At 48.0% G+C, this 25,792-nt stretch overlaps 1 protein-coding gene across 1 annotated transcript in view; it reads right to left on the bottom strand.

The window, feature by feature from the left end:
- MYBBP1A (MYB binding protein 1a) overlaps positions 1 to 25,792 on the bottom strand; it is a 59,636-nt gene that overhangs the window by 1,579 nt on the left and 32,265 nt on the right. Inside the window, exons 24-26 of the mRNA XM_084299387.1 lie at positions 13,126 to 13,239; positions 1,795 to 1,896; positions 584 to 708 (exon numbers count right to left, since the gene is read on the bottom strand). Coding sequence (XP_084155513.1) covers positions 584 to 708; positions 1,795 to 1,896; positions 13,126 to 13,239 — 341 coding nt within the window. The remainder of the gene's footprint in view (positions 1 to 583; positions 709 to 1,794; positions 1,897 to 13,125; positions 13,240 to 25,792) is intronic.

The following is a 25,792-nucleotide window of genomic DNA, read 5'->3' as shown; positions in this document are numbered from 1 at the left end:
GCTCCCAGCCTTCAAAGCTGCAAGGCAACATGGCTGGGGACCCAGGCACCGAGGAGCCCAAAAATCCCTGGAGGGGGCTGAAGGCCCTGGGCAGGGTCTCTCTGGTATTCACTCGCTTCCCCTGACAGCTGCTCGTTCCCTCCAGGCTCACATCTGCAGGATCAGCCCACGCTGATGTGGTAGGAGCTGAGTGATTGAGCCCAGCCCAGAAATGCCCTGCAACGTTGGCGATGGCTCTTGCACCAGGCCACTGCTCGGAGCTGCAGGTGCTCTGTCCTTGGGTAATCGACTGTCTTACATCTGCTGGCAAGAGCAGATCAGATATCAGACATGCCTCACAACCCTCTCCCAAAAAAGGCCCGATCCTAACCATGCACACACCTGAGCAATGAGCCTAGCACCAAGCAAAACGAGAAGCGTTTCACCCTCACCACCCCAGCAGCTCCAGTTAAGTCAAACCCCAGTCTGAGCTCGGTGCCTTGATTTCCCTTCCCTTCCTGCTTCCCCAGGCCAAAGAAGCCAAGCAGGACAGGCAGGCAGCCCTGCAGGCGAGCCGAGAAGCCCGGGTGCCAGCCCTACGTACGTGTGGTTCAGCCACCGCATGGCATTCCAGTAGAGAGAGTCGAGGCGTGCTGACTTCCCGATGCCTTCCTGCTGGTTCAGAGCTACCAGCACTTTGTCCAGCTCCATCAGCTCCACGTGCAGCTTCTGCAAGAGGCAAGTGCACACTGACAACGTGCAGGGTGAGCTCAGAAGGAGCCACCTGGCTTCTCTAGGCCACTGCCCTGAGCCCATCCACAACGCTTCAAGTTGGGGGCAAAAACTGGTGAGTTACACCACTACATACAGGGTTTGCTTGAAAACTGGGTCTCTAGCATGCCAAACATGAGTCTAAGCTAGAATTATCTGGCATGAAAGGGACTGAAAGGTCCTTTAGTCCTTTTTCCTTTTCACCCTGTGACTGGGAAAGGGGGGATGAAGATGATGTGCTATGTACCTACCCTAAAGAAAAGCAGAAGTGTTTTCAGTCTGGTTTCGAAAGAACGCAATCATGCTGCTTCTGACTGCCTGTAACAGCTTCTGTGACCCAGTGGACAATCTCAGTAAAACCAGACAGAAAGGGGTGTCTCAGAGGCTGTTCAGGTCCTCCAAGAACCCCGGAAATAATCTCTCTCCCCACCCACTTTCCTATTAGGTCTCCACAAAGAAATGGGCTGTGGTGCGAGCTTATCAGTAGGAAACTGGGCTTCAGCAATTATACTGCTTGCGTTATTTTGCTCTCATAAATAAAACCATGTTGGAAACTTATTTTGTCACCTATAGAAAATCTCCTCGTGTTCAAAAATACCATTTTTCTTTAGAGCTGAACAATGCCCCATTCCAGCTCACAAAGCTTCTGTGTAAGTCTCAGTTTCTGGTAATCAGTCTCTGGGGTTCAGTGAAGAGGAGAGAGCGATCATCTGGGACAAAACCCAGCTCACCCCCACCGTACCCTAGGCTGCATTTCTCCCGATGAGAAAGGAGATGGCACGGATGTTTGTGGAACACTGCACAAATCCTTCAGCAAGTTCTTGGAGATCAGCTCTCAAGAGCTACGGATCTCTCCTTCAGACTGGAGGGGTTTTCTGTATTCAAATCCAGCCAGGCGTTCCCTCCAAGGGAAGGGATGTAGTGACGAAGCAGTCACAAGGTAAAATCCAGGCCTGAGAGCTGACAGAGCCCTTGGTGGTACAGCCCTTTGGCAGTCCGTGTGTCAAGGAGTCAAAGCCCCGCGGGATCGGGTCACGCTCTCACCTGCTGCGTCACGGTTTTGAGGAGGAAGTTCAACAGCTCCAAGCTCCTGGCAACTTTCTCCTTCTCGGCCTTCACCCTAAACTCGTCGACCATTTTCAAAGTCTGCAAATTAAAGGGAGAGATGGAAGAGGAGGGAACGTTAAATGGGGAAACAAATCGCTCTTCTCAGGAAAAGCAGAAAATCAGTAGGGGTTTGCAGGGTTAACCTGTCACCAAAACAACTCTGGAACAATGAAACCCACCAAACGCCTGGGAGGGTATGAGGTGGGAGCTGCTGTAGCCCAGGTTAATTAAAAAGCATCCGGACAAAATAAGAGCAAGCATATCACAAAGGCACCACCCTGCTGCTCTCCCTCGTCTCTAAGCTGAAGCAAAACTGGCGACAGGTTGCTGGCTCCTGGAGAAAAAGAGGGAAGACAATAACCCCGTACGGAAAGGCCAGGAGAGTGGCAGACAACAGACTCACCTGAGGGACAGCAGCAACCCAGCTGCAGGAGCTGGGATTTGCACGCAAGGCGCTAATGTAAAAACCCATTAACACTCACGCCTGGGAAATCCCAGTTGCCAGCACTAGAACAGGGCTTGTCAATCAAGCTTAAACCCGCTGAAAAGGATGGAGAAAATCTCATCGCTTTGTGTTACCTTTATGTGCTGCAGGCTTTCTGAGACACTGAAAGGTCTGGCTTAGAGGAAAATCACTCCTGAGACAGGTCAAATAAAAGCCAGAGTTATTTACAAGTGGAGAAGCGCAGCGAAGAGCCACGGAAAGGCAGCTGGATCAGAGCGGCCACCCAGGGGCTCAGGGGTGCTGATCCTCTGCCTGCAGCTGGTCCTCGCAGCCCTGCTTACGTGGTCCTTATCCTCCCTGCTGCACTGCTGTGTGAATGCACAACCACAGCAAGCCCCGTGGCTGGTACGGGTACGCTAACGTGAGTCGGATTTGTGGGGACAAGCGTGCCATCGCCTGCGGTGTGCCCATGGCAGCTCCTGTCCCTGCAGGAGGCTGTGCTCGTGGCCAAGCTGCCTCTGCCTGGAGTGTGAGTGTGCCAAACTGGTAACGGGCAAGGTTTGCCCCAGTTGGAGCACCCTCGGGTGATGAGGTGCTGCACCAAACCTGTAACTGGTGGTCCAGAGGTGGGGGTGTGCTGCGAGGTGCCTCCTCTCCCTTAGAGCAGCTGCAGCTTTCACTGGAAGGCATTTGCAGGGCTTAAAGGAAATGGTTCTCCAGCTATGGCAGCATAAAGCAGGCAGATAAAGTAAAAATCCTTGCAGACACTGAGAGGAGGGAGGAATTTATTCCCCAAAGCGAGGCTGTTGAGCAGTGGCCCCCCAACAGCAAATACCGATGGCCAGCAAGAGCCTAAGGAACACTCTGAGCAGAAAACCAGGGGAGACCACAAAATGCTCTGCAGGAATAGCGGCCTGCAAGTCCAGTTATGTACTGTCTGTGCAGGATTCCAACCCCTGGGAGTGCCTCTTTTAAATAACAAAAACACAGTTATCTCCTGACCAGGACACACGAGCTCTGTGTCAGAAAGCCACCACGGTTTGCTGGCTGGAATCGAAGTGGCAACTTCATCTGCCCATCAGTACCTCGCTGACAATCACTGCCTCCTGATAGACAGACGAGCTGCAACCCTGCTCCAGAGATGTCATTAACCTGCAAGGTCACACAATTCAATGGCTCAGAAGTCTCTCAGGTGAAACAAGGAACAAATATTGGGGCGTGCGACTAAAAAACCCCATCACATGTAGGACACAATGGGCCCTGCACACTCCATGTATTGCACCTACCACGGTAAGTAGCAGGAATGGTCAGCAAATCAGTTATGAAACAAAGACTGATTGACATAAAACATTTCTTTGCAGTGTTAGAAGAAGATAGTGGTAGGCTAACAGTCCTTGCTGGTTCAAGCAGCTTTCCGAGAGGCTGTTTAGGTTCAGGTCTCTGTTTTGCTAAGTCACAGTGAGAGAAAATCAGTACAGGCTGTCAGCACTTTAGGAGCAAGAGGAAGCAGGACCATACTGTGAGGAGGAGCCACAGTGAAGTCAACTAAAATTTCATCATTTTAATATACAAATGCTAAAGAATTAAGAAGGTGTTCCAAATAAATTGCATTTTCACTGTAGATAAGTGATGCATATAAATCGTGCAGGCTTGGCTGTCTGTCCTTGCTGCCGTCCCTTCTCACAGCATTGATATTCTGAAGGGTTTGAAGCACACCCTGCTGAAGTCAATAGCCAAACCTCTGAACAGCACTCGAGGGGTTGATGCTACGAGTCCACAGCAGTTGTCAGGTGCTTGGGAAACTGGGACGTGCACTGAGTGGTCTGGGTGCCCGACCAAACTCCTGCAGAGCTGCAGAAGGAAAGGCAGCGTGGCTTCCCTGCTGGAGATGGGAGATACCACGGGGCTACTGACATCACTGCAGTGAGACTAAACATCGAAATTAAAGGATGTGTTTTGCATGAGCCTGGAAACCAAGGCATGGTTACACCCGCACAAACAGCCAGAGGCGATCCAGTACAATTTAGGTGCTCTGCAAACAAACAGCTCCCTACTAACACGGATTGCTTTGAAACAGCTCTCAAAAGACCAGGAAGGAGCAAGGAAAATGGTGGGGGGTGGATGGAGAAGCCAGAGGAGCAACAAAAAAGCAGCAGATAGTGAAGAAGTGCAGAATGCACAGTTCTCTCTGGTCCAGCACTGGCAGGTATTGCTTTAAGGAAGCTGGATGCAGAGAAGCGTTGCCGTTCCTCAACTGCTCTCCTTTCCCCTTCCCTTCTGCTTCAAAGGGCATAAAAGAAATGTACTCCAACAAGCACAGAAATGCCAGCTCCTCTGTATGTGGCACGGTTCAGACAGCCCTGCCTCCGCAGAGTCTCCAGCCCAGTTCCTGCTCAGCTCGGTGCCATTTTCCCAATCTCACCACCACGCAGAACTTCCCCATGACTTGCTACCAGAGATGCTCTCTGCTGTCACGCCGTGCTTTGCTCCCACCCTCCCATAGCAGGGAGTGCACACAGCCCAGCGTTTGGGGTTTGTGTTGGGATGTTAATAAAGCAAACTAATGGGGCTGCTGGCAAGCCTTGGGGACTGCTCCCAGGGAATGAAATCCCAAGTCTCTTCCACGCTGAGTCCAAACCTCAAAAGCAGCTTTCCCAATTCCTAAATTCTTAATGTCCTAAATTCTTGCTACATGCAGTACCCACCTTGTCTGTAGGCTGGGGGTTTGCAAAGCAGATTACTTGGGTCCCTCACTCAGTGATCTGGAAGCTGAAGCTAGCACTGCCACCCCGAGTGCGTGGGTCAGGCGTTTTAGGGGCCTACAATAATTTCATTTGGGGCACGTGTAAAATGCAATAAAAATAAAGCGAAAACCATTATGTAACAGATGGCAGACTGCAACACGTGGCAAACGTGCCTTAAAAAGAAAAGCAGCATTTCAGTCATCTGCAGCATCCTTCGGAGAGCCTCACACACCGGTTAGATTGCGAAAGCCCTGCACGAGGTATCTCCATTTTACACAGCAGAACCGAGGCACAAAGCAGTGGCTTTGCTTCCAGCTCTGCTGTAGGTGATGGAGGGTCCAGTGAAAACCCAGCCAAGCTTGTCAGACTGCCTGTTCTGTGATTCTCTGCCATGTGCTGTTTGCAAAGGCATCCAACTCTCCCTTCCCCAGCCCTCTAAAAGCACTAGGAGTGGCATAATCCCATCACCTAACACGAAGAGCAGGGAGCACGTGGCTTGTACTCAGGAGCCACACTTCACCACTTGCTGATCTTGTTCTTTTGCTGCCATTTCTGCCTCTGTTACTCTGCTCCTTCAGTAACAGCCAGGCCCAATTTCAGGGAATCCTGGTTCCAGTTCCAGCTCGGTAATACCCATGACAGGTAATCGTGCCTGCACATCTCGGCTGTCAGCATATCCGGGCAGGTCACTTTCCAAAAGGAAAAAGTAGGGAGGCAGTTTCCACAGCTGGAACTCCCACCTCGTCACAAGCGAATGCAGCAACACGGTTCCTGCCTCGCCCTGCGTGGATTCAGCTGGCAGAGGTTGGGGCTTGCTGTGCCAAACACGCTGCTTCCAGGGGCCTCTGGCTGTGGCTGGTGGATGGCACTCCTGGATCCAGAGTCCTCTGCTTCTAGGGTTTCTACAAGAACAGCACATCCTCAGCAACCTATCCATCAGTATTTCTTTTATTTCTAAGCCCTGTTATCCCAGCTATTTCAGGATCCAACCTTCACTGCACCTCTCACTGCGGTCCCCAGCGTTACTTCACCTCCACAAGGGCTGCGTAAAACAAGTTTGTTGGCGCACAGGAGGTGAATACCCGCAGTAATTCACTCACAGAAGTAGGACAGGGAGATGGCAGCTAGAAAGGGGCATTAACCACGTAGCTCCATGCCTCAGATTCCCAGGCTGGATTTTAGCCTAAGCCCAGGACCCCTCTAAAAGCTGCAACAGAGCAAAAAGTGCTGCATGTGCATCTGGAGCCAGTCAGCATCCCAGCCACTGCCCCGCTCTCCCTGCAGGGAAATGTCAATAAGCTCTTTCAGGGAGCAAGGCAGTGTTTCTGGAAGTCTCCCCAATTGCAGCTGCCCGCAACCTCAGCCTCCTGCTCCTCCTCCCGTTCACAGGTAGCGCGGTGGGGACACGCTCAGCCCCGACTTACAAGGCACAGCAGTACCTCGGCGTCCGGATGAGCACCCTGCCACTGAGAGCAGAGCACATCCCGCTGGATGTGAACACCGTGTAACGTTTATGCATTCCCAGCACGTCCTTCAGCCTGCTCCATTGTTCAAAACAAACAGCCCTTCCCCTCTGTGGGCTCAGCCTGACAGATCTGCGCGCTCCGGTGAAGCCCGGCCAACCTGCATTCTTTCCACCCGCCGTGCTATCTCCATCCTTCCCCCTCCTCCCCCAAACAGACCTGATGCTGACGGATAAATGTGCAGATTCACGGCCGAACGCAGTGCCAAGAGCCTCCTGCAAAACACACACCTCCACCCACCCCGCACGGCCTTGCACCCCCTGGCACAGCCCGGGGCTGCTGCCCTGAGCTCTGTTCTCCAGCAGCAAACAGCTCAGCCAAGTTTCCGCCCCACTGAACGTCTGTGGTCACACTCAGATAGAGCTCAAGAAGCCTGAGCTCGCTTTGCTGACTGCTTCCACGCTGGCTCTGAAAGCTGAAGCTTTGCTCTTTGCTCCGTGCTGCTCACAAGGTCCCTGAGCACAGACATGACCTGACGTTTTGCTGCTGCTGTGGCTCGGCTCCCCGTGGTGGAGCCACACTCTGAGGGCCCAGTAAGCAGATTTGGGCCCCTACAAGTACGTGCCCATTACCTGAGCCGAAGCGCAAGATCTCCCATGTCAACAGGCAGGTGAGCTGAGAGGTGCGGAGGGGAACAGTCCTCCTGTGCTGTTCAGAGCAATAACAAACCGAGCTAATAACAAACTGAAAAGCAAATGAAGGATTTTAGCATTCGGCACGCTCGTAGCTCCTGTCATTATCTGATGCAAGCACCCTTGTCTCACCTGTAATTACCCTCCCCTTGCTCCTGAGGGGCATGCCAGCCTTATCCCACCGTTTTGCAGAGGCTCTGGAGGCTAACTAAGCACAGCACTGACCCACACAGACCATGGCAGAGCCAGGAATCAGCCAGGAACTTCTTAAAACCCAGGCGAGCCATCTCCAAACACTTTCTGCGTGACCGTGTTCATTGAACACGCTCAAACTTAGGGCTAAATAATGGAAGATGAGATGGGGACGAGGGAAGAGTGGGCTTTCCATCCATCCACAGAGCAAGATCCACTTTTCACACTAATGCACACAGTTTACATTAGCACATCCACACAGGGAGGGGTTCTCACACCACCCACTTGAAGGGCTGCTGCCAAGAGCACTAAAGGAGGAAAAAAAGCATGGACAATCCCTCCTCCCTTCGTTCCCTCTCACTGAAGTTTCTGAAGACTGAAAGTGTAGACAGAGAGAGTAGGGGACTAAGCAGACCCACATGCTGAAGGGTGTAATTAAAGGTCCTTTTCTGCAATGTTTATTTTGGCTGTTATTAGAGGGAGGAGCCCAGAAATCAAGATGACATTCTTACAGAAAATGCCAGGGCTTTCCCAAGTTTAAAGATCTGGTCATTTTCTCCATAGACCACATGCAAATGGAGCAGGGAAAAAATATACGGGACAGCGGAGGGAACAGAGGGAATGAATTCTCCGCAGAGACATCCAGTACTCTGAAAGCACGTCAAAGATATCAGTTAAATCACGACTGGCCTCATTTTACAAGCTGAGAGGCTGAGAAAGGGCAATGAATTAAGAATTTATAAGGATGGACAGATAAAAGTTCAGACAATCTTCAAGAAAAAAAGAAAGAAGAATGGCTTTCTTAGAGATTTGATGAAGTCATTGTTAATAATTTATCTCCATACAAATGAAGACACCAGTAATCAAATGTGATGCCCTTCAGAAATGAAGGGCAGGAGGCTGTGTAGCAAAACCCTCTCTCTTTCCTCACATGCCGAGTGGCTCCAGCTACTGACTTTAAATCCCTTGCTGAACCACACGACACCAACAAAACCCTCTAATGCCCTATGATGGAAGTCTTCAGAGAGTATAGAGTAACTTTCAAACTATGAGTCCTGGAAAAGAGGTTTATCTATGAATAAAAAAAAGAAAAGAGGGTTATCTATACCACTCCTCGCCCGGGCCATGTAATCCCCTGCCTGTCTACACTCACTCCTTTCTACAGAAAAACAGCTTTGGTCCAGCCCTGAAGCTGGGTCCTGGGTCCTGTGAGTGTTTTTACACCCCAGGATGCCCTGATTCCACTTGGGGACCAACCGACCAACCTGAACGCTCTGCGCTCTGCTCTTCCTGTCCTTTACGCAGGATACAACACTGGCAAAACAAGTGAAAGAAAAAAGAAACCAGTGAAGTTGGGCCCTTCCTCTCACGTACTTACTGCACAAGTCAGACAAAGGAAACCCTCAGGAAACTGCTGTGTACAAGCCAGAGAAAGCAGCTTTACCAACAGTTTTTCTGACAGCTGTTTTGTTTTGAAGTTGCCCAGCCACGAAAATACGCTTTTTGTGGCATACTCCTCAAATCCTTTTCCACTTCCCCCTGACTTTCATGTTGTAACTGGGAGTTTCAGCTTAAGTTGGGAGTTACACGAAGCACCTCGGTTCAGGAGGGCAAGCCAGTCCCTGGGAAAGGGATGACACAAAAAGGTAATGAAATTATGTATTCAGATCCCAGAGCTTCCTGCCCCAAATCTGTCACTGAGTTACTAAAAATTGGCATGGCTTCAAGATCACTCTAAAGACAAGACAGCGATTTTATAGCCGATCAGAGAGAAAACAGAAATACACCTAACAAGGGGGACAAACACCAAAACATGCCCACAATGACAACCAGCAGGGATGAAGGACCAAACTGAGAGCAGCACGATAAAGTCAAAAAGACAATGTGTGATCCCTAGCAAAGAGACCCCTCACCAAAACGGTGACTGTTCCCTACAGGATATGGGGAATTTGGGCCTCCCAGGTCCTGCCACTGACTCTGGGCAGCCTGAACCCACAGCCGCCAGCTTCCTCCTGGAGATAGCACGGGGACAGGGACTGGTGCCCAACACAAAGCTCTTCTGAAGCCAAGTTAAGGAACAGTCAGATTGTCCAAGCAGAGAGAGGGTCTCTGGGATGTCCCAGGAGATCAAAGCTCGATTCTTGGCTCGCCTCCCAGCCAAGCATGTCATCTGCAAAACAGGGAGAACAACTGCAGCTGAACGCATCAGCTCTTGGATTTCTGCAGAATACTTTCATCATTACATCAGCAACTCACTGGTTAGAATTTCCTTTGTAAAGCGCTTTGAGACCTGCTGATAAAAGAACAAAGCTGTCTCGAAGAGGAAGGAGTCTCTCTCAAATGCTACAGCATCTCAGGTGAGCTCTGTCATTTACAGCATGAGGCAACAGCACTTTGTACTGTAAACACAACTGAGCTGTCTAGACTCCCAACCTCAGAATAAACTTGAACAGCCGTCCAAAGGTTCTGCTTGGTGTGATGCAGCCTGTTGAGGACATAGGAGGCCAAAACTGTGCTAGAACTCTCTCTCTGCTCCTCACCATGGCCTGCTGTTCAATAAAAGCAGCTCACAGGGCAGTCCCAGGGCCTGTGGATGATGTTTTTTACCCCGAAGACCCAGCAGGAAAAGCCAAGGTCACCAACAGCAAGTAGGGCTCTCTGAAGAACGAGTCAACCCCACAGTAACCACAAGGATATCAAGATTTGCCTTGCTGACAGAAAGGAGGTGGCAGACATGAACCCCTCATGACTGTGATATCTGTTTTATAAGCATGCTTAAGCATCTTGGGAACAAATAAGGTCACATTAGCTTATGTAAGCACAAGAGCCATTGCCCCACAGCAGCCGGAGCTGCTATTTCAGGAAGCTGTCTCTTCATTTAAAGCTCCTGGCTGTTGATTCTCCCTCATCTGCCTCTTGCTTTTGCACAGATAATTCAATGATATCCAAGGCTGCAGTCTTCTCACGTTGCTTCTTCCCCAGTTCCAGCACGTATCACTGCCCCACACCCCGTCAGGCTCCTCACCGGGTGGTCTGTAGGTATGCAGTGCACGCACTGAGGCGGCACAGGATGGAAAGCAGACAGCAGCAGGTAGCCTCCTGTCCTCTCACACAGCCTTACACCTGCAATGACAATCCTGCACTTCGAGAGCCACCAGCCCCATAGCTACAAACCTGACTAAGGACACAGAGCACAGGAGGAAAGCCTTCAGGGGGCAGCTTAAGGACAGTGCCACTGCCTGACTTACAAGTGCACGTCAGTCTCCTCAGTCGCAGAGTTGGCCCTCCCAGGCTGTTTCACTGGCTCGCTGTGTCAGAGGGGTATAAAATCCTGCATTACCATTTTTTCTTCTTCAATGATCTCTTTGTGAAATATGGTGGCAGGAAATGCCAATGACAGCACATGCAGATCTTTCAGCTAGAGGTAGGACAATAAAATTTCATCATTTAGGATTTCCACAGCATTGTGAATTGCTGCCCTCAGTCAGTTTCTCATGGGTAAGCGCTCCCACAGCAACACCTACCTGTGAACACATCTCCTCAGAAACCAGGGCTGACCCACTGAAACAAGACGGAGCTTCAGGAGACAGCTGCAGCTCTGCAAATGCCCTCCCTACCCTCTAGATAAACAGAGGCATGGACAGACTTTGGGGACAGCAATGGTGTTGTTTGGCCCAAGCTCTTACTAATAGCAATTACTTACTCCAAGCAATCTCACCCCATAATTTCAGCACCAAGCCTGTAACTTCCACCTGGCCTGCAGCTCCTCCTTCAGACAAGCACACAATTTCCACCCGGAAATTCAGAGCTAATAAACTCAGCAAGTTATTTTAATGGTGGATTATTCCCTTTGACAAATGTATCTTTTCTACAGATGCAAAATTGCCCAATTTCCAGCCTCCAGATTTCACTGTGACTTCTAAGTGGGATTTTTATTATCTCCAAAAGAGATCAGTCACGATATGAATATTGTTCTACTACACAAGAAAGCTGCTGCATGTTTTTACAGCTATTACTCAGGTGTGCATTTCAGAGAAAACGTGCAAAAAGACACGGAATACCTTCTGCAACTCTAGAAAGTTTTACAGCACAAGTGTCAGCCTTTGGCCATGAGTTAAAACTGTTGTATGGAATATAAGGTCTTTGATCCCTACAAACTGCAGCAACATTTAAAGAGGAGCAGCCGATCCAACTCCAAGGAGCCATACCAGCACTGTGCTGCTGCAAAAGCGGAGCAGGAGGAAGGGAGGGAAAAAATGCATATACATCCACCTACAGAGCGAATGGGAATGGAAAAATGTTATGTCAGAGCTTTTTGAGAACAGCCAAAAAGAGAAGTAGCACCCGTGTGCCGCTGGCAGCTAACAGTGTAGGAGGCTGCTGCCCACAGGGTACACCTCGCACAGCCCAAACAAACTGACACTATTTCCCAGGAATTTTTCTTTAAACACAAATGGCCACAGAAATGAGAGGCGCTGAGGAAGCTTTGGTAGCAAAGCTCATTAAAATATTGGAGGGGTTGCAAGATGCTAAACTTTCCCTGCCGAGGATAGCATAAAGGCATCGTAAACGTTTGTGGTTTCCCAGTGAATCACTGAAGTCCTGCAGGCGTTTAGCTGCTGCAGAGAAACATGGAGAAACCAAGCTGGGAGGAGTGGCATGTTTTGTGTAGCTGGAAAATAAAACCATAGCTAACTCCACCCATTGGATTCCTGATGTCACCATTAAATACAAGCATTTAATGAAGCCCAGGATTACCTGCTTCATCAAGTATTGTAAACACCACCTCTGAATTCCTTGATTTAAGCTTGCTTAGATTTGTCCCTCCTCAAAAGAAAACAAGGCTAATTGTTCTGTTCCACTATGGTAAGCTGGAATGCCCTAAATCACCAGGTAACCAGCATGTAAGGAAACAGGAATGAAAGCTACCCTTAGGAAGAGACCAATACTACAGTTACGTATGAACACCAGGACTGGAATGTCCCATCTCATGGCGTTTAGTCACCACACCATAACATTAATTTGGCTGTTTGGTTCCCCCCGTCAATCCCCAAGCAGCTAATTGGATGGCATCCTTCAATCTCCTCCCTCACAGATCACCTCCTACAGAACAGCTGCACCCAGAAGCTGTCTTCAGGTACGATCCACGCCTGCCACTGCATCAGGAGCCCTGCAATTTCTGTATCACTGTTTGTTTTTTCTATACATGCACTGCTTGCCGATGTATGTAAAGGTTTCCCTGGTAAATAATTTCAGCAAAGGCGTCTGGTCCAGAAGGTCTGCAATGCACCAGGAGCCAGAAGTCTAACAAACCTCAGCTCTCTATTTGTCCTTGAATTTTATTCAAATACAGAACCTCCATAAGACTTTGTGAAATTAAGTCAGTGTTCACAATACCTTTCATTTCAAAACTTATTTTTAAAGCAACCTAAAACTGACCCGAGTGTATCCCCTAAATCTCTGTCCCTCCGCCTCTTGGCTCCATACACAAGCACTAAGCTGTACCAGGCACCTTGTTGCGCTCTGCAAAAACACATCTTGTGCTCTGCAAAAAAAATAGCAGTGCTACAAGAATGCTGTAATCCCCGTGAACACTACTTAGACCTGGGGGGAGCAGGCACAACCCCACGGGAGCACAGCCTCAGACTCCAGCTCCGAGGCCACGCTCCACTCCAGCGAAAGCAGCGTCCCTCAGGTGCTCCCCGTACGCTGAACACGTTGAAGCTTGTTACCTCCGACACTTGGCTGATGCTCTCTCTGATCAATTCCTCCCACTCCTCCTCGGTCATGGAGAGCTTCAGCTCACGAAGCGGCAGAACCTTCTGGAGAAGCAGGCAGGCCTGGGCCTGAAAGAGAAAGGGAAGAGAAGGCGTGAAACTGCGCGCTCTCTAGGGAAGGTGTTAGCAATGCAAATACCCCACTGAAGCAAACAACTTAGCCCAGCAGCTGGGGAACGCTGTGTTACAGACACTGCATTTATCATCGCCCCGTTAGAAAGCAGCCTCTAGACCCTGACGGAGCCAGTCCTCAGCAGAGAGGGTCGTGATTGCTGGTTGAACACACGGATTTAGAAGCGGAGGTCAAAGGGGTGGGAAGGGATCATGCTGCTCCTGGATTCGGGCGCTGCTATCCGAAACATGCTTTCATATCTGGTCTGAGCACACTGATTTAGTCCCCACAAGTCTTCAGGCAGCTCTTTGCGTGACTCTACCCTTTCCTGTGCCCTGACAAACGCAGTAGGCACAAATAAACAAAAATAAAAGCTGGCAGATCAGCAAACGCTGCTTTCCAAAGGAACCCCAGATGGAAGCTGCTGTTCGAGCAGCACTCAGCCTTGCCCTGCAGTCAGGCTCACTCGGTAAGCCTGGAAGTTAACACAGCAATGAGAAAGGGCAGCCAGTGGAAAACCAACAGTAATCTGCAATCTTCTCACCTGTCCTTTCCTGTTCCAGCATCCCCCTTGTAAGGTTCTTAGGTACAAGATTAATTCAGCAATGGACAAAAGCAAATGACAGAAACACAGAGAATACTCTAATGAGGATTAGTGCAAATAGTTTAGAGGATTTAAAGGGAATGTTTTCCTAACAGCATGGAGTTAGTGAGCAAATTCTATCCACATACAAAGACAAATTACTGCCTCTAGCTGCCACCATGCAGACCAAAATCGAATGCAGGTATAAATAACAAAAATCATTGGGAATTGTATCAAGAATTAATCTCGTCCAAAGGAAGCAAGGGCTGCCCTTTTTTAAGCATACACCGCAGCTGAACCCACCCCTACAAACAACAACCGAGCTGAATTTGTGAAATTCTTTATCAAAGATGCCCTTGAGATCAAAAGTCTAAGAGATCTCAAGAAAAAAAAAAAAATAGACTGGTGATACAAAACCTGGCCTGCAGATACCCCATAGACACAAAGGAAGGAACCTGAAAACCATACAGCAGGGGGCTAGAAACTGGCCACGTGGTACCCACACTTTGGAGCATTTTTAGGGAACTCTTTGTTAAACAACTCAAGGTGAGGGAGGAGAAGAAATCTCTAGATTTCCTGAGAGCATTAAGACCATCCAGTGTTGTAGGTGGTCAAACCCCCAGCCTGAAGGGCTCAGGAAGGTCTGTGAGCCCCATCCAGCATACTCCAGGCTCCTGTGATGGAGGGTTATGTGTTTCTCAATGCCCAATTATCCCACAGGCACCCAGAGCAGCTTTCTGTATTAAAGGATCTGCCGGAGGGACAAGACATCAAACACGAGGCCCCCACCAGAAAACTCCAGTGCTTGTGTTTGTGTTACACCAGAGCAACGTCACACAGCGATGTGAGCTTACCTCCAGCTTGCACCAGTGTGGCCAACATACAAAATTATCCAACTAGAGCAAGCTTTCACCAACAAACTACTTCTGTTCATTACTTGGGGGAGAAAAGAAGGGAGAAACCAACAAGACTACGTCAAGAGATTTATGTTGATTTAATGAGAGAGGGAGAGCCCTAATGCCATGTTCGAGGCAGGCGAGCTTACATATTCCTTGTAATTATGGGGAGGCTGCGTCCTACAGAACAAATTATGGCATGTCTGCATGCATGTACCAAATGTAGTGGAAAGTCACTTCGGTGCAATTACAGCGAGAACGTGACCCTCGCAGTAAATGAAAGGCCATAATTCATTCTGAAGGGCTCAGGCAGGGTCATAAACCTCAAGGCACCATCTCTTCGGCAATTACAAAAGCATTCACACTGCAAATGGGGGAAAAGCACAGAGAGGGGGCCTTTTAAGCAGCCCTGGTGGTACTGCAGGATGTACTCAAGAGATGAGCAGAGGACCAGAGGCACAAGGAAGCACACCAGTCAGCAGTGGCAAGAGTGCTGCAGTGAGGAAAAGAGCTGGAAAGGAATCAAAGCCATCCAAAGGAACGAGGAGCTCTGCAAACCTGAGGTTCAACGGATGGACTGACAGAGAGACCCTAAACAAGAGCTGCTTCTTGGTCAGCACTACGCTTGACGATGACTTAAAAAGAAAGGAAGAAACCCGCTGCACATCCATCCCTTCTGTGTCGCAGGCTGGGAAGTCAAAATACCCAGGCATCTGAGAACCCTGGCTGGTGCTATCCCTCTTTAGCAGTTTTGTCACGCTCCCAGCTTTCATACCTCCAACCCCTATATTAGATTCAAGCACAGAGAAAATAAGTTTTGATTTCCATGTAATTAAAACATTGCTATTGCTGTACTCAACGCACTCCTGTGTTTCATGATTGTTTCTTTAACCCAGTGATAATTTAGTATCAAGCGTGAACAACTTTCCTCATTTGAAAGAGTAATAGTGAAATAAGAGATCTGCTTGTTGGTTGAAATAAAATTGGGCTTAAGAACATCTCGGTTGGAGAGCAGACGTGACACTAATAATTATAATGTCCTACGCTGGAGTTTAAGGTGATCGTATTTATCGCACACTCGGTGACTCCTCTGATCTCAGATGCAGTTATTAACGTGCAGCTCTCACACAGCCTATTTTTCCAGAGCAAACTGCGCAGTTAAATAGAGGAAGTTAAAGCACAGGGAGAAGAGCTGACTCGAGTGGAGTCAGCCAGAAGGCTCAGGGGCAGAACCAAAACTAAAACCCAGTTCTTCAACCCAGCAGGAAAGAGCACGGCCCACTCCTCCCACCGATGCTATCCCGTATCTGCAAGTTCAAGCCAGAACAGGAGAGGCACCGATATCCCTCTTTAGAGAGAGGCACATCCACTGCACTTTGCTCCCAGCACTGATCAGCACCTGAAGAAGGATCCTAGATGCCACCAGGAGATTGCTTAACCAGTAAATGCTCTCAGGGAAACCACCTAGCAAGCAGGACCACGAAGCTGCCACATCATCTTGGAAAATAACAGCCTTCAGCCGTGGCCTTTCAGCAACAAACTCGTCCGATGTGCTGTCAGGGCTCCCCCCCGAGAAATGCCGAACCGCTGGCTGAAAGGTCAGGGAACAGCTCCCTGCAGAACAGTCCCTGGCAGGAGTCACAAAAAGGGTTTTAAACGCTCAAAAAGATTCGCTTTCACGAGCTCCAGGAGCTTCTCCTGAAAACAAGTGCTTTATCACCTAATGTAAGTGGGGCTAGGAGTAGAGGTGCTATGCAGAAATAAGGAAGGACCCAAAGTGACCCGGATTCCCAGATCCCTTGAAATCACAAAGGAACAGCTCTCTCGTTGCGGTTCACCTCCTTTATCTTCCCTAAAAAAACAGACACAATGCAGCCGAAAGGAGAAACATTAGGGATGTGAACTTCTACGCATTTGGAAGTGAATGTTCACTTCTCACCTCCCACCTGCTTCCAAGGTTTCCAGACACCACATGCCATTTCACTTCAGCATCACACTAGCCTGCTTTTTGGGAGCCCAGCTACTCAATGTTTTCCAAGAATGAGGCCGTTCAGAGGATTTTTCAAGCCGTCTCCCAGACTGAGCCTCTTCCCATTGCTAGTCACTTCTGCAAACCAGCTGCTGTTACTTGGTGGCGCACTGTGACAGTGCTAGTAATCCAGAAAGATCCTTCAGAAACAAAAAAATGCCACAAAATCTACCCATTTTCTGTTCTGTGAAACAGAGGGTTTAGTGTGTGTGCACAAATGCAAGAAAAATGTGCGCAGGAAAACTGCATTCATGCAAGATGTTTCCATTCACGTGTATTAAAAAAAAAATAGCATTTCACAAGCTTGTGCAACAACACAAGCCCTCTCCTGGCTGAGCAGCAGTAAAGAAAAACCATTCCCTCTATACACATCACACCCCGATCCCTGTCTACTTTCTTACAGCTTTCTCGGAAACAGGACTGTCCAGGTGCCCACTAGAAGAGGCACTGATCCTACACAAAGCAGCAATTCCTGCCTCCTCACCAAGGCTTCTGAAGAGCAAGACCACACGCAGAACACATTAGGAGGAGCCAAGCCACCCCAGCGGTACAAACCCTTAGCATCAGAGCATTATTAACCCCTGTCATTTCTCACAGTCCATCCTTTACCCTTAACATGTTCATGATGTGTCTTTTACACGCGATGCAGGCACCAGCTGCACACATTTTACCATCATGTCACAGACCAGCAGCAATTTGAATTGGGTTTGGCAATTTTGGAAGCTGCCACAACAACACTGCTACCAGGAATCTCAAAGAGGCTTCTCTGCATTTTCTCAGTGCCAAATCAAGCCTGCTGTGTTTACGACAGCCCTGCAAAGGAGCCAAGTGTCATCAGCACTTCACAAGCGGACAGAAATAGCAGAACACCCAAGGGTCCCAGCTACCAAACTCCGGTCCAGTTCAGAAGAGAAAGCTCCCACCACCACCACGCACAGCCTCTGAAATGAGAATGTGTGAGAATATTCCCAGGCAGTGACAGCTTTTTATTAAGGAGGGAGAAGAATGCTGCAGCCCAGCCATGCCCTAGGAGCCGCTCGGTTGCCTACTCAGAGCATTTACTCCTTAAGTTCAGTAAAAACAAAACAAAACAAAGGCCATAAAATAGTACAAAAAATAAATACAAGTGAATTCTGTTCAAGCAAGGATAGTAGATACATACATACACTCCCACATATATCTATCAACCATATAACTAAATGAGGCAGAAAGGCTCATTATCAGTCCACGTGGGAGAAGAGAACAAACAATAACTAACTGTAGTGCTGACCCTGTGGTTTTCTGGCAGTTTTGTTTATTTCTTTCTTATCCAGAATGACTACACAAAATGCCATTCAGTATCAATGGTCAAGATTTCTCTCTGAGACAGTAAACGTGCTCCCTGCAGTAACTGAGATGTGCTGCTAATTGCCAGATGTGCTCACCTCCCTGTTTTGGAAGCTAAAAAGGAGAGCAGGCTGGCTGGGTTACACAACCTACCTTTACCCTTTTCAGTAAAGGACAAGACATGCAGCCCGACTGCTTTAAATGGCAAGCAACGGATTAACCCCTGCCAATTCAGCCACTGTCTTCTTATTGAAGCTTTCTTATTGAGAACCTAGCACGGGGTAGCCATGTAGGTCGAACAGCAGCTCTCCTCGGTCTGCGTCCTGCTGAGCTGGATGGAGGGAAATGGACCGAGATGTCTTTGATTCACTGCAGTTGTGGAAGAGAAAAGCCACAGAGAAACAAGCCTTTGTGGCGATTATGTCTGCAATGTTGAAGAGACAAAGGCATGACCTAAATTCATGTTAAAAAAAATAACACACCACTGTTAATAGGAAGACACTCGATTCTTATGCAATGAGAAATGCTTTTCTCAGTCCCACGTGTTTTAGGAAGCCAGCTGGAGGTGGCTTTGTGAGTGAGTGAAAAAAGGTATCACACTAACACATTCCCATGAGAAAAGACACTGAAACCAGCAGTCACCCACTGCCATCAGCAGAGGAGCAAGAACAGGAGGGTGTGCTCACCCTGCAGCACCTCAAAGGGGGGTGTGGGGGGGGGCTCACGTTTGGCAGCTGATCCCAAAGCAGCCTGCAGGGGAAAGCTGATTACCTTCCAAGCTCCCTTGGGTACTTCCCGCTTACAGAAGAGAGACACCAAGTTAGCTGGCTGGCCCAGAGCACACAGCAGGACAGTAAGAGTCTCCTGACCCAGGATGGTCCCTGAGCTGCAGCAGTCCTCCCTACACGTTTTAACAGACGTGGTGAGAAGTTTAAACGCTTACCAAAGACACAAAGATGCATTTTCCCCACCCATCATTTTTTTTAAGGGGCACAGTTTTATCAACATGAAGCATGCCACCAGCCTGACAAGTGCTTCTCTTTCCCTTTTTATGTATATAGAAATAAATAAAGGGAATATAAATACACACACACAGAGAACCTTAGAAAATGACAAGTTTTTGCAACTCAAACTTATTTTTAGGACTGAAGAAGCATCAGGAGCTTTAGCGCTATCATCATTTCACTGCTCTTGGAAGTCCAGGAGACAAAAATATACAGGTGGCATCACACCACACAGGCTACTGGCATTTCAGAGCACTGGTATCTCCCCTCTGGCATACACACGACAGCAGCAAGGCTGCTGGATAACCTGACCTGCCAGCACATTTGATTTAGTGAAGGAATACATTATAAAACAGCAGCTCGCAGTATGTAATCCTCAGCATTAAGACTATTCTCCAACCACAGGGATATGGCAAAAAAATAAATGCACTTCTGAAAATTCTCACCTACCAAGGCCTGTGAGACCGCAATCACATGGATCACACGCTGCATTAGCAACAAATGCTACCAGGAAAGCTGGGCTAAAAAAACATATGCCAAGAATATGGGAAATTCTAAACGAGCCTTTTTTTTTGAATTGTAAAAAATAGTCAAACTATGAAATAAATTCCTAGGCTATGTGCCATTTGTTGCGTGTTAAAAAACAAGAAAACACAGCACGCTGCAGCTAACAGGTCTCCTGGTTATAGGAGAGTAACTTGTCATTTATTACTACAGGGCAGGGCGTCCAGAGCACCACAGCAGAAGTCTCTTCCAATTACTGTCACAGCTTTTATGAAAAGAAAACTAACAGCATGCAAAGCCACGAAGCAAGTGCTAATCTACCCCCATTTCTACTCCTACGGTTCCCCTATTTTTGTGTTTACGTTGGGTGTGGGATGGAGAGAACGGCTCCAACAGCACAGCACTGAGTTTTGAAAGGGCTTGCTTTCATTCCTCTGCCACATTTGCTCTTTGCATTTTACCATTTATGAGCCTGTAAGCTACAGATCTGTTTGATAACAGTTTGGCAGGCAGAACCCAAGTTAGGAACACCCCAGAAAGTTATTCAAAAGGACAAATTGTGAGAGTTAAAGGAGAAAAACCTTTAAAAGAGATGAGCATGGTGCTCCCTGCTCCGTACAGCAGGTTTGCAGCAGGCAGTGCAGAAACAAGAGCAGTTCCATACATATTGCGAGGTATACACAAGCTTACTGTCGTACCTTGACACATTATAAACAGAATTATAAAAGATTCGGATAACCCACTGAGCCCTGCAAAGCTGTGGACATGAAGGAAGTGTCATGACCAGTATTTAATGGAGGAATTTAACTTGTGACTTAACTTAAAAGCCTGGACTTTCACACAGCCCGTTGACCTCAAAAGGATCAAACTGCAAATTCTCTGGGGAAGACAAGAGGAGGGGGAAAAAAAGGACTCTCTCCCTTTCCTAAGTTAAGGACAAACAAAACAAGTATCCTCCAAGAGCACTAACCAGTATTCTCACTGAAGAAGCATCAAATGCCAAACATTTACTTAAAATATACAAAGGCTTTAGGCATAGCAAAAGAAAACCAGAGACAACTAAGAAAGCTCTAGTTTCCCTCAGTCCCCAAGCTGTAACTGCAGCACTCTGCACGTGGCACACGCAGACGTGTTTCATGTGTTTCAGTTGCAAGGGGACGGGAAGATAAGGCAAAGCCTCGACTGTGGCTTTAAAAAGCTATTTTTGAGAACAAACATTAATGTTAAACAGTCACAGCACTGCCAGAACGATGCACATAAAAGCAGTGGGGCTGAGGTTCCCAGCTGGCAGCTAGCTGCAAGGTTTCAGAGTGCAAAGCACTGGCCCCTTCTTGGATAAAAGGGACTTGGTACAGCATGGCTGATGTGTTCGGATGTGCCAACTGCCCATGCAAGGACACATGAGCATCTCCACAACCCTTTCTTGGTTTAAAAATATGCTGAACAGTCAACCTCCCAAGGCAGCCTCGTAAATTGGACATCTACCTCTACCTGAAACCTATCCTGATGCCCTTTCTGGTGCTGAGCACCACACTGTCAGCAGGAGAAATCCTGTGCAGAGCTCCTGCCTGCAGGGCCTGTGCAGGGCCTATGAAGCTGGTGAAGGTTCTGGAGCAAAAGTCCTGTGAGGAGTGGCTGAGGGAACTGGGGGGGTTTGGTCTGGGGAAGGGGAGGCTCAGGGGAGGCCTCATTGCTCTCTGCAACTCCCTGAAAGGAAAGTGTGGGGAGCTGGGGGTCAGCCTCTCCTCACAGGTAACCAGTGATAGGACCAGAGGGAATGGCCTCAGGTTGTGCCAGGGGAGGTTCAGGTGGGAAATGAGGAGACATTTCTGCTCAGGAAGAGCAGTCAGGCACTGGGTTGCCCAGGGAGGTGGTGGAGTCACCGTCCCTGGGGGTGTTCAAGGGAAGGTTGGACGTGGTGCTTGGGGACATGGTTTAGTGGGTGATGGTGGTGGTAGGGGGATGGTTGGACCAGATGATCTTAGAGGCCTTTTCCAACCTTAATGATTCTGTGTGCAGAGCAGGCCCAGTGACAGCCCCCACAGGCCAGCCGTGTTATCCGGGACTGCCCAGGCTCCTGGGGCCTTCCAGCAGTCACAGCCAGCTCACGCTGGCCTGGAAAGACCACAGAAATCTATCCTGCACGATCATCTTGCTCAGGAGCTGAATTCAATATTCCCTGCTACAACCCAGTGCCTCCAGACTAATCAATCAGCTCTTTCAAGACATTCCCTTGGCCGGCCTTGCCAAGGCCCAATATTGCTGTCGGTGACAGGGGAACATGAGCAGGATCCAACGTGGTAGGCACCGAAGTCGTCTCACCAGACACCAGTTTCCTGGCCTGTAAACCTGCCCTCCTGCCTCCAGGCATGGCCAAGGCAGAATAATGAAATAGAAGCAAACACAGAGCAAAATCCCCTGCCCACCAGCCCCTGCCCTTGCTCCCACACCCTCCCTGTGCACCAAACGCCCCCTGCAATGCTCTGGACCGGCAAGGAATTTCCTCCTCACCCTCCCTTGCTCTGGCCTTGCCAAAAAAACAGCAAAGAGGAGATTTACAAACCCAAGAACAAGATTTTCCAGCCAAAAAGTGATCACAACAAATGGTATTTTACAGTTTAAATTAAGTTCCTGTGACAAATGGATGAGAAAAAGTTTGCAAGGCTAGTTAATTACAATATGTAAAGCATTTATGTGGCATCTAAATCATATTTTACAACCTTGGATGACAGAGGCAATCTTACTCAGTGTACTCCCACCAAACATCCTAGCTCATCAGGCTCTTGCAGTTTTCGGTGTTTTAGAATAAACCATTCTGCACTGCAAACCAGTTTCATCCCAAGTAGACTGCACCTGTTCCTCTCTCCTAGTAAAAAAGCAGATTTCCACAGATACAGCAGGATGCTTTCCATCCAGGAAGCTTTAAATAACTCACAACAGCTTGCATATTAGCACGTTTAAAAATAATTGTCACACATGAGACACATTTTGCTCATCTACCAGATGTAGATTATCTGTTAAGGCCTTCTTGAGCGCAAGAAATTATCAATGAGCTTTGTTTTTTTGTGCCTCATTTTTAATGATAACTTTTATTTCTTAACCCTTGAAACAGCCAACATACTTCTCTCTAGCCAACTTCTAAACAAGCTAAGCAGCAGTTTGCAAATGCAAGGCGTTGTTGTGTCCTTATGGCATCTGGAACATACAGCCCCAGTAATTCCCAGTGCAGGCCAGCCTACCTGTCACTACCTCCAGCTCACGGGGAAACAGAAAATGGCAAAGGAATTGCCAGCTTATCACCTGCTACGTGGAGCAGTAAGTCTCCTCCTCAGAAGCTGAACTGGGTCTCACCTCCAGAAAAGGAGCTCGTCACCAGGGACTGAGAGGTGCTGGAAATCTCTTGCCAAAATGAAAGTAAGGGAAAACCAAATGCACAGGCTGTTGGTGCTACACTCAGATCTTCATCCCTGCTTTGGAAGTTCTGCTTTTGACTTTGAGGTTTCACTACCTTGCTTGCTGAGAAAGAATAAAAACTCCCTGGAAGACAGCAACTGAGACAACACCGACTGTGAAGAAATCCCATCACTCTACCCCTCCTGCTGACTCCCCACCTCCTCTTTTTAATTTTTATTATCCTTCACACCCTTCTTCACCCACAGCTCAGATGTCCTGCTTTAAGCAGCAGAAAGGAGAAGTCAAGAAATCTATACAAGTCCATGACTATTCCCAAGGCTCTGAGCAGCAGCTGTCGCATCGATCAGACGGGCTGTTAACTTCATTCTGCTGCTACCGAGCGCTTGTCTACACTACAGAAAGTTTTATCACATTAGCTATGCTGGCATATCCTCCTCCTTCACAGCATGGAAGCAGCTATTCCAAGACACGAGCACTTTAAACCACCACCACTCAATCTGGCCGAAAACAAGGGATGAGCTAAACCCCACAGAAACCACTTTATGCAATACAGCTGCACCTACACTTACCGTTAGGTCAGCCTGAGCCCTACAGGTAAGAACAGCAGAAAGCCAAGGACTGGCACTCAGGATGCTGAAGAAGCCTGCCTGCAGAGCTGGGAATATGTGCAGGGTTCACGTACATACAGGTTTCTTCATGCCCTAAAACATCATTACTTAATTTGTTTAAGCAAGGACTCTGCAAATCACAGGCAAGTGTGCTCTCCGCTGCAGGAGGAGGGGATTTTTTCCACGCTTGGTTCCTCTGCAAGCAGTGCTTTGGAGGATGCTCTTGTCAGGGTAAAAGCCTAATGAGAGGAACCCACTTCCAAGAACCTGCTCGGGACTAGGGTTGCAATGGGGCATTTGTGCTCGTTTCAGCCTGCTGCTTGTTTCAGCACCATTCTGCTGGCAGCCAGGACAGAAGAAAAGAACAAATAAAAGCTCCCTCCCACATTCACCACAATCTAGCATGAACTAGTGACAGAAATAAGACATTACCAGATTTTAAAGGCAATAAAGATGAGGCAGTACACGTGGGGAGAAGATCTGGCACTGCAATTTTTCAGAGGCTATCTGCTTGCTAAATGCTGTACTTCACTGGCAGGCTTTCTGCCTGAGATGAAGGGTCTGGAGGACATTCAGGCAGTCAAAACCAAGAACATGCCGTATAACACACCGAGCTCGTGGGCCAGGCCTGGCTGAAGGCAGTAGACACCAGCTTTGATTGTTTCATTCAGACACAGCCAGTGAACATTCAGGGCTGGGAAAGACATATACCTGCGCTCTTTTTTTGTTACCAGAGGCCAACTGGCAGCCCCTCAGGGGGCAGCGATCCATACGGACCAATCCATATATCGGTCTGCTGCTTTGGTGGACGCAGAGATTCATTTCTCCCCGGGGTAGCTACTTACCATATATCAGAAGGGCCAATCAGTCTTAATGTTTCCCTCAAAAAAAAGTCAATACCTTATTATCCTAAATTCTTGGAAAATAAAAAGATGCCATAATTAAGTGAGCTGCATGAGAACACAAGATAAATCGGTAGCAGAATGCAGATTAGCATCCATGAGCAGTGATGTTTTCTTGCTCTATCCATAATGCCCAATTACAGGAATATAACTGGCGAGGAATATTGGTACCACAGGATGTACTGAGATCACAAGAGGAAAGAACACCAATGGACCCTGGGCAATGCATCCAAGCCTCTCCCTTCCCGCTTCAAAACAACAACAAAAAAAAGAGTAAAAAATATAAATAATAATAATAAAAATCTGGAAACATGCACCTTTCCCTCTCCACTTCCAAATACAATTCTCTCCAAAATTAAAAACAAAGTCACACTTAAAAAAAAAAAAAAAAAAAAGATAATAATGATTTGGTTTCTTGGTATGGCCCTGTTTATTCTGGAGCATTTCCACTTTGCTTTTACAAGCTCCTCGCTCTAAACACCAGAGGAAAAAAAAAAAACAACCTTGTGTAAAGAAATGATAGCAAAGATTCTCACAGAACATCCCAGTAGCTAAGGCTCAAAGAACAGTGCCAAAGATGAGACACCTCTTGGAGAATCAGTACTGGGGGCACCGTCCTTTCTCTCGATATCTTCTTCAAAAATACCCCTTCCCCAAAACTTTCATTTTGTCAGTGTGGATTATACCCACATACACACGGGATTCTCAAACACCAAGAGGCTGCACTGACACCTCAAGTTACTTGCATGCATTTGTAAGACCAAAACCAAAATTGCTCCTGCCAGTTCCCTGACCTGGCTGCTCCTCCCAACACTTCCGAAGCCAGATGTCTCCTCTGCACAACAAAGCCAATTTTCCTCAGTTCAGGAGGGACACGCAATAGGATTTTCTTTAGGCTATTCAAAAGGCAGCTACTGCATAATGCAGCCTATTTAAGGAGATTTTGTTAAAGTCAAATTTAATAATTTAGGAGATTTAAGAGCAGTATGTGTTTGAAAAAAGCTCAAATTGCCTAGGCACTGTGTGTCTTTTAGCTGCAGTCCCTGATTCACCAGACCAGACTTAATGTTGCAGGGATGAAGGTTATCATCTTTTGAGAACATTTATCAGCAAATAATGAGAAATTAGAATTCCAAGTCACTCAAATGTCAACTACTGAAGTTTAGCTTTCAAACAGTAAAAAAAAAAAAAGTACACATCAGTAAAATTGTTAGCTTGGAACACCGAAATAAACAGCATTGCTA

Source organism: Netta rufina (assembly GCF_964035555.1).
Source record: "Netta rufina genome assembly, chromosome: 21".
Classification (NCBI taxonomy): domain Eukaryota; kingdom Metazoa; phylum Chordata; class Aves; order Anseriformes; family Anatidae; genus Netta; species Netta rufina.
This window is presented reverse-complemented; position numbering and strand designations above follow the sequence as displayed.